This window comes from Octopus bimaculoides, chromosome 7 (genome assembly GCF_046866305.1).
Source record: "Octopus bimaculoides isolate indiv1 chromosome 7, ASM4686630v1, whole genome shotgun sequence".
Classification (NCBI taxonomy): domain Eukaryota; kingdom Metazoa; phylum Mollusca; class Cephalopoda; order Octopoda; family Octopodidae; genus Octopus; species Octopus bimaculoides.
The window spans coordinates 98,347,415-98,357,414 of NC_142934.1; the positions used below are offsets into that span (position 1 = coordinate 98,347,415).

At 37.0% G+C, this 10,000-nt stretch overlaps 1 protein-coding gene across 19 annotated transcripts in view; it reads right to left on the bottom strand.

Annotated features, from left to right (window-relative positions):
• Positions 1-10,000, bottom strand: part of LOC106868839 (RUN and FYVE domain-containing protein 2) — a 247,450-nt gene that overhangs the window by 196,193 nt on the left and 41,257 nt on the right. For 8 of the 19 annotated variants that reach the window (XM_089355740.1, XM_089355738.1, XM_089355733.1 and 5 more), the window contains exon 1: positions 7,915-8,752. The exons of the other annotated variants lie outside the window; for them this stretch is intronic. In XM_089355740.1, the coding sequence (XP_089211866.1) occupies positions 7,915-8,038 (124 nt within the window). In that variant the 5' untranslated portion in view covers positions 8,039-8,752. Of the gene's footprint in view, positions 1-7,914; positions 8,753-10,000 lie in introns of those variants that run through there. 19 annotated transcript variants of the gene reach the window in all.

A 10,000-nucleotide genomic window follows, 5' to 3' on the forward strand; every position in this document is an offset into this window, starting at 1 on the left:
AGACACTTGTTCAAGGACTGAACCTGAAACCATGTTGTTGGGAAGCAAGTTTGCTACCACACAGTCATGCTTGTGTGACTGAGAAGACCCGGCAAATAAAGTGAGTTCACAGCTGTAACCTACACCAGCATCGCCATAAGCAGCCCACTCAAAAGTACCTTGGATCATAGGGTGACATGCCGTGCTTGAGGAGACCTATTTAGTCAAGTACATCTACATCTACATCAAAATCAAATCAAATCAAATCAAATTACAATCAAATTGAAATTGTAGTTGTGCCTCTCGTGCTGGTAGCACGCAAAAAGCACCATCCGATTGTGGTCGATGCCAGCTCCTCTGACCCCTGTGCCGGTGGCATGTAAAAAGCACCCACTACACTCTCAGGGTGGTTGGTGTTGGGAAAAGCATCCAGCTGTAGAAACACTGCCAGATCAGATTGGGGCCTGTTGCAGCCTCCTGGCTTCCCAGACCCCAGTCAAACTGTCCAACCCATGCCAGCATGGAAAACGGACGCTAAATGATGATGATGATATACACACTCATGTATGTGTGTATACATATATACATGTATTTGTTTGCACATATATATAACATGGAAAACTGACTTACAGTATTTGCAGTCTCCCATGTCAGCATGGAAGACAGATGTTAAATGATGATAATGATGTGTGTGCAGGAGTGTGTGTGTGTGTATATATATATATATATATATATATATATATATATATATATATATATATATATATATATATATATATATATATACAGGGTGTGATGGGTAAACTGTTGCCATTTCATATTTTTGATTTTGCACATGTGTATTGTTTATCTTTGATTTTGTCAACTACACAGTACAGTAGGGTCAGTTGGGCACCATCAGTGAGAAAAACTGCACCATGACGTAATTCACTCTGCTAGAAATTTGGAAAAGACATGCTGTACTGCTTGGCATTCATGCCGGAAGCATCAATACAAACATTTCAGAGTGTGTGGGTGTCAATCTGAGGACATGTACTGAAAATGATAAAGATCAAACATCCAGTCAACATCATGGTGTTTGGAGTGATCACTAGTGATGATGAAGTTATGCCTCCATTTATCTTCCCACATGGCCTCAGACTCAACATGGAGGCCTACAACAAGTGCCTGGAGAAGGTAGTGCTACCCTGGGTCAAGAGGGTAGCTGCTGGAAGACCCTATGTCTGGCAACAGGACTCTGCACCATGCCACACAAGCAGGAGAACCCAGTCGTAGCTGTCAAACAATTTCTGCAACCACATCACCCCTAACATCTGGCCAATTACTCTCCAGATTGCAACCCCCTTGATTATTATACGTGGGGCGTAGTTGAGTGAAAGATCAACAAAACTCCTTGTAACACCAAAGATGAACTGAAGGTGAGGATTATGGTAGCATTCACCAACTTAAACAAGAAGACCGTCCAGAAGAGTTGCAGGAGATTCCAAAGTCATCTGGAGGCCGTGGTTGAAGCCAATGGTGCTTTTATTGAATAAATTTACTTTTTAGTATTTCAAGATATTTTTATGTAATTTTCGTATATATATCTGTTAAAATGAGACGTCAGTGTTATTTTCATTATTGCGTAATTTAGACAGTTTATTGACCACACACTGTATATATATGTATGTATATGCATACATTAGAAGAACTTTTTTGACTATAAGGACTTAATGAGGTACAATAAGATTCAAAGACCATTTATGGAGGGGGGACTTACAATGGCACAGCGTGGGACCGACACATAACAATAAGGCTGGGGAGTAGACAGGAGGGCACGAGGGTGAATGACATTATGCAAAACATAATTGGAGGAATTAAATATTCATAAACATGTAAATATTTACACAGAGTAAATATAAATAGTATTATGTAACACACTATAGCTAAAATGAAGTAACTATTTAATGATTTCAATGATAATGAAGAGATAAGAAAAAGCCTAACTTTTCTGGAGATTCCTTGACTGATTTTTGTGATGTACTTGGTGTTCATGTTTTGCACTGGTGTGATTGTACATGTGTAGTTCCATCAGGCCAGTCCTGGTGAAGCAGACTTATGACCAAAGCCACTGCAGCTTGTGACTCCCCTTGTGTTATTCAGACAGCATACAAATAGGACTACATTACCTCATGAGTTCTTCCTTCTTTAAGATGGTAATATGCTAAGATTTGAGAGAAATTTGGCTACTGTTTCTAGCAGATACTAGTGTGTTATACATGTAATGTTAGTCTTGTACTGCTGTTCTGTTAATGTGTAGTTATATATACAACACTTGTTCTAGTGTAGTACATGAAGTGTACTAATGGCGTTCTGATCTAGTTTCAGATATCATTATTATTATTATTATTATTATTATTATTAAGGCAGTGAGCTGGCAGAATCATTAGCATGCCAGGCAAAATGCTTAGCGGCATTTCATCCATCTTTATGTTCTGCATTTAAGTGCCGCCAAGGTTGTCTTTGCCATTTATCCCTTTGAGATCAATAAAATAAGTACCAGTTAAGCAAAGGGGTCTATTTGATTGGCTTAGACCCTCACCCACCAGATTACTGGCAATGTACTGAAACTTGAAACCATTATTATTATTATTATCATCATTATTAAGGTGAGCTGGCAGAATCGCTGGCATGCCAGGCGAAATACTTAGTAGTATTTTGTCTGCTGCTATGTTCTGAGTTCAAATTCCGAAAAGGTTGACTTTGCCTTTCATCCTTTCGGGGGTTGATAAATTAAGTACCAGTGGTGTACTGGGATAAATCTAATCGATTAGCCCCCTCCCCCAAAATTTCAGGCTTTGTGCCTATAATAGAAAGGATTATTGTTATTATTATTAAGGCGGCATGCTGGCAGAATCGTTAGCACGCTGGACGTATTGCTTAGTGGTATTTCACCCATCACTATGTTCTGAGTTCAAATTCCACCAAGGTCGACTTTGCCTTTCATCCTTTCGGGGTCGATAAATTAAGTACGAATGAAACACGGGTCGATGTAATTGACTAGTTGGCCCTTAGGGCCAATAAAGAAAGTTTTATTATTATTGTTCAGTAGTTTTATTTTTATAACGTGCTTTCACTTCACCACTGAGGGCAGCTCTGTGTGCCTTGGGTATGTGCTGTGGTTTGCTGTGGTGCTCTTATGTTTACTGTATAGGAAGTGTTTTGCGTAGAATGTGTGCGATTTTCTGTATGTTATATATATTTGTAAGTCCTGGTGTTTTTGTTATGTATTTGTCTGAATATTTTTTTATTATACCTAAGGCACCTACTATGATAGGAATTGTTTCTGTTTTTAGATTCCACATTCGAGTTATCTCTATTTCCAGGTCTTTGTATTTTGAAAGTTTTTCCATTTCTTTTAGGGAAACGTTGTCATCTGCTGGTATTGATACATCAATTAGAAAGCATTTTTTTTCTTCATGAACTTTGACAACTATATCTGGTCTATTTGCCTTAATTTCTCTATCTGTGTGTATTGGCATAGCTTCCAGTGTATGTAGGTCCTGGCAGTGAGCTGGCAGAATTGTTGGCATGCCAGACAAGTGCTTAGCAGTATTTTGTCTGTCTATGTTCTGAATTCAAATTCCATTGAGGTTGACTCTGCCTGTCAGCCTTTGTTGATGAAATAAGTACCTGTTGAGCACTGGGGCTGATGTAATTGACTAACCCCTCCCCTAAAAAAAATTTCAGTCCTTGTGCCTATAGTGTTATTATTATGTGGCATTTGACTTTCCAATGATGTTGACTTTGGTTTCATATTTGGGGTATCAATAAAAAAAGCACCAGTTAAACACTGATATCAATATAGTCAACTAGGCTCCCTCCCACAAAATTTCAAGTCTTGTGCTTGTGTCTATAGTAAAAAGGAATATTATTATTATTATTAATTATTATTATTATTATTATTATTATTATTATTAATTATTATTATTAAAGAGGTGAGCTGGCAGAATCGTTAGCATATCAGACAAAATGATTAACAGCATTTCTTCCAGCACTTTGCATTCTGAGTTCAAATCCCACTGAGGTCAAGTTTGCCTTTTGCCCTTTCAGGGTCAATAAAGTAAAGCACCAGTTATGTACTGGGGTCAATATAATCAACTTACCCACTCCCCTCAAAATTCCTGGCCTTGTGCTAAAATTAGAAACAATTATTATAATTGTTAGCAAGGGTGATGAATTGACAGAATCGTTAGTATTGGAAAAAATGCTTTGTGGTATTTCTTCTGACTGTTTATGAGCTTTGGTTCAAATCCTGCTGATGTCAACATTGCCTTTCATTCCACCAGGGTCAATAAAATAAAGTCCCATTCAAGTACTGGGATCAATAGTATAGACTAACTCTCTTCCCTCAAAATTTCTGGCCTTTTGCCTAAATTGGATACAATTAATATTATTAGCATTGATTGTTCCTGAAGGATGGGTCTCTAAATTCATTTGTACCAGACTACTAGTATAAAGAATTCTAACATAAGCACAGGGCCATACATTTTGAGGAAACAAATTGTTGATTATGTTCTCCCCTACACCAGTAATTAACTAGTGCTTGTTTCATGAACCATGTAGACACACAATACTTGTTTAGGTATCACGAGTATGATACTAATTACATCACAATACAAATGTGCAAAACCTATAAAAGAGTCAAGTTTTTAGTTTGTCTTTATTTTATTATTGTTATTAGAAACATCATTCGTCCATTAAAAAAAAATGCCTTATACCATTTGTTCCAACTCTATGTTCTGAGTTCAAATCCGACCAAAGTCAACTTGACCTTTCCTCCTTCCAGGATCAATAAAGAACCAGTCGAGTACTTGGGTCGATGTCATCGACTAACCCATTCCTCCAAAATGGCTGGCCTTATGCCAAAATCAGAAACAAAGGAAGTGAGTTGGCAGAATCATCAGAGCACTAAAAAAAAATGTCCTGTGGTATTCCTTCCATCTCTTTACATTCTGTGTTCAAATCCTCCCACAGTCAGCTGTGCCTTTCCTCCCTCTAATATCAATAAAATAAAAGGACAAGATAAGTAGTTGAGTTGATGTAATGAACTAACCTTTCCCACTAAAATTGATGGTATTGTGCATAAATTTGAAAGCATTATTGTTATTATTATTATTATTATTATTATCATTAATTTTGTTAAGGAACATTTATGTTGATTTTCATGTTATCATTATCATTGGTGAGGATGTATTACTTCCTGTTACTTCAACAATGTTTCTTCTCCTGCAGAAATATTGGCACAAAATATTGGCAACAGCAGCAACAACAATAACAATGACAACGACATCAACAACAACAACATACCCCCAAAATATAGATGCAATGCTGTGATGGAGAAGAAAGAAATACAAATTCTTATATCGCCTTTTCTTAACTCACCTACACACACACACACACACACAGATACATACACACACTCATACACATACATTTTCTCTCACTCATCGTACATTTAGATTTGGATCTGGAATTTGCAATCAATTATTTTGGATAATAGTCAAAGAATTTCTATGTTTACACTCTTAGATTTATTCTTCAACAATATGGCACAGGGAAGAACAGGAAATATATAAAAAAAATACCAACAAAATATATGCATATGTATGTGCATATATAGAGAATTTCTTATATCTTTTTTATCTATGTCTAGCCGAGAAGAATAAGAGAGTGTATGTATGCACACACATATCCAAAGAAAAATATCAATAACGGCAACAGGCTGTCTTGAAATATGTGCTAGACATAGTTACACATTTCACCACTGATACAGAAAACACACAGACAACAAGCTATCTTGCCAACAAGATGGATAGCTAAGTAGCTAACTAGCCAGCCTTGCAGAATATTAAAAGCTCACCATGATATAGTCAATTATTATAGAGTACTAAGTCATCTTATATCATCACGCCATAATACCAGTTAAATTGGCTTCAATGACTATTAGTAGTATTCGTGGTAACAATAAAATTATTGATAAAGGAATGTTAAAACAAAAAAATTTAGATCTTTCTTTATGTACACAAATACACACACGGGTAACGACTTTAAAATGTGTGTGCGTATGTATGTGTGATCTTTTTAAATGTTTTCCATTATATTTTGCATATATGTGTGCTTGTGTAAGTGTATAATCAATATATATATATATATATATATATATATATATATCAACCCATGCCAGCATGGAAAGCGGACGTTAAACGATATATATATATATATATATATACACACATACATATATATACATACACACATACATTCATTGTTTTACATATTTTTCTATATTATTATAATAATGAGATATATATATATATATATATATATATATATATATATATATATATATATCCGAACATCTATCAGCTTTGTGAAGATTTATACATCTAGCTATGGATGGGTTAGTCATCTCTGCCATTTAAGATGGTGGCTGGTGATTTAAATGTGGTGATCAATGCAGCAAACATAAACAACAACAACAATTACCTTGCAGGACAACAAAACACAAAACATAAAAAAAAACATAGTAACAAGGGAGCATCTACATGGTAGCCCAATTTGCTAGATATAGCAGCCAAATTATCATCAAATCGTACAGTACTGACTTAAAAATTGAAGGACATATTGAGTAATGTTGTCCTGGTTACTACATATCCTGAAGAGAAATAGCATGTTCATGGGTAGAACAGTTTAGATGTAATGGTCTACCCAGTGAGTCGAGTCTACCCAATGTCTATTCAATGAGTAGTCAATTTAATTGATCAAACAACTCATTGAAATACCCAGTGTTCAAAGTGACGGAGTCCATTCACTTTTATACACAATATGAATGAATGTGCAGGAGTATGTATGCATATACATATATATACACACACATACATACATAAATGTATGTATATATCAATGTATGTATGCATGCATGTGTGAGGTGTTGTATGACTAGGTAATCTTATATGAGTGTGTGAGTGTGTGTGTGTGTGTGTGTGTGTGTGTGTGTGTGTGTAATTGTATTAGATGTGTATCTGTAGGAGTGCAACACTTCATGTTAAGGGTCTGAAGAAGCTTTAAGGTATCACACTCATACTCAACTCTGGATAAACAGTTCCTTATAGCCAAAACAGCTGTAAGATAATGAAAGTGATTACATAACACCTGTTCTTTTGGCATTCATTTATTAATCAGCCCACACACAAGTACATAAGCATGTGTGTGTGTGTGTGTGTGTGTACATTTGAGAGAGAGAGAGACACATATGTACATATTTAACTTGTTTGCAATGTGTTGCATTCAACACATGTCTAAATTTTATAGTTATATCTGTATTTACTATATTTATATACAGGTATTTAACATATATAAATGTGTGTGCGCTTATATATATACATATATATATATATGTATGTATGTATGTATGTATACATATATGTATACATATGACATGTAATTTATGTTAGTTTATGTAAGTATATGATGCATGGGTGTATGTACATATATAAGATAAAACCTGTGTGAGGAGAACAAAAAAAGATCTAACAAAACAGAACACCAGTAACACAACAACCATCATCACTATCTACCAACACAACAGCATTAAGAACAAACAACCAGCAATCACAAGCAACACACCAACCACTGCCTTCAAGAAGATGCACAAACACAACAACTTTCACCATCGTCAAGAACATGGTCCTATACAACAGACAACAACCACTTTGGCAATAACTACAAATACAACAACATAATCAGATCACAGCAGCATTTGTTAAGAGAAACAGATAGGGAAGGCATGGAAACCAAAACAGAAGTTTCTGGAAATAAGACGCAGAACTAGAGAGAAGACATTGGAAGTGTGACAAGAATTGTAACTTAAGTGCAGGAAGTTTCTGGACTTACCATCTTCAATGGAGGGCAGGATAGGTGGCATTTCCACCTGCACATCGCTGAGCTCGCGCAGGCACAACCAGTCGCCATCCACTGATACCCTGAAGTTGCACAGGTAGATTGTCTCCTGGGCCATAATCCCAACGCCGCCAGCCCCGGGGCCACCACCTCCCCCCTCCTCTTCGATCTCGTCACCGCCACATGCCCCACCATCACCAACATCGCTGGCACCAGCCCCACCGCCACGGCTGCTGTCAACACAGCAGGCTGGCGTGTATGTCGCCTGGATGGAGGAAATGGCTGCAGATGCCAGTGCGCTGGTTTGTTAAAATGGTGATGAGAAAAGGTGGGTGTGATAGTAAGACTATGTAGGAAGTGAGGCCAGATGAAAAACACTGGCGGTAGAATGAGGGAGAAGAAAATGAAAAGAGAAAATGAAAGTTGAAGAATAAAAGGAAAGAGTAAGAGTAAAAAGAGGAATTTCTATGTTAAGAATTGTTTGTCTGGGTGTGCAAGAAAGCAACAAGGTTACCAGGTAATATAATGGAGTATAAAAAAATGCTGTGAAAATAAAAAAGAGAAACGCAGAAGACCGTTACAAGTGCAGTTTTGTTGTTGTTGCTACAGCTGGACTGGTGCAGCATTACACCATTGGTGATAGTGGTGACAATAGCAGGCAGGGCGGTGTACGGGTCCCTCTCCTCTCCCCCCAGCAACTGTAGGCTAACCGGAGGCAGGTTTCAGTTGTGGATAGTGCCTGACAGGCCTCACTGACACGGTAACACCTTCCTCTCTTAGACCAGACACTTGATCCTCCGCAACTGACAACTGCTGTTAGCAACACATCTGCAGCTAATACTCCTACTGCTGCTGCTACTGCTGCTATGACTACTGTTGCTTCCTCTACCACTGCTGCTACTACTGTTGACTGCTCTGTTGCTTCTAGCACAGCTGATGCTACTACTACTACTGTCATAACTGCTACAGTAGCAGCTGTTAATGACAATGATGAAGATGATTATAACAGCACTATTAATGATGATAATGAGAATGATTACAACAATAATAAAGGGGACGATTTTGAGAATAAGGATCACAATATATTAGCACAAGGCTTCAAATTTTGAGGAAATGAAATACCAATAAAGATCAACCCCAATATTTGACTAATAGAAATTTTATTGATTCTGTGAAGATAAAATATGCCGTTGATATCTGCAGGGTTTGAACTCAGAACATGAAATATTAAATGCAAGGCACACAGAATACATACACACACACACACACACACACATGCATACACACAAACACATAAATATGTATGGGGAGGGGCAAATAACCCTAATAGATTTCTTCTCTCTCCCATTTCAAGGATTAGTTTTTTTTCCCTTATTGTTATTGTTATCTCTTCATTCATGTCATTGTTGTTGGTCTCATCCTTTTACTGTCTGCCTTCATGTACGTGCATGTAAAAAGGATTTATTTCATTAGCCACAAGGGTTCAATTTATCGAGTACAGCACAAAGGTAAAATTTAAAAAGAGGGAGAAATGGTGGAGGATTTACATGGAGTAAAAGGATGAGATCAACAATAATAACAATAAAGACACACTAGGTGAAGAGACAATGATAAATAGCGATAAGAATACAGGGGGGGAAAAATAATAAGAAAGAACTCTTCAAACAGAAAAGGGAGTAGCCATTAAGAGTGACTTTGGGCACACACCCTCACAATCTCTGGCACACCAAAGCAAGTGTCCTCTTGCAGCCCTTGCTGCCAGCTGACAGCCAGATAATTAAATTAAGAGGCCTATTTAACAATGCTAATTTTGGCATTCTCGCACACCTTTCGTAAAAATTCTTGTAAGGCAACACTTCACTCTTTATTTTCACATTCTCTTCGCATGGCACTTGAAGAAGTAGAAGAGAGCCTAGCCTCCTCAACTAGTCGATGAAATAAGTACCAGTAATTCACTGGAGTCAATTCAATCAGCTGCACTCTATTCTTATATATATATATATTTATATATATGTAGCCATTAACGGTATGGTCATATTGGAGTCACCCTGTATACATCTCCTGTTTAAGATGCCTGCAG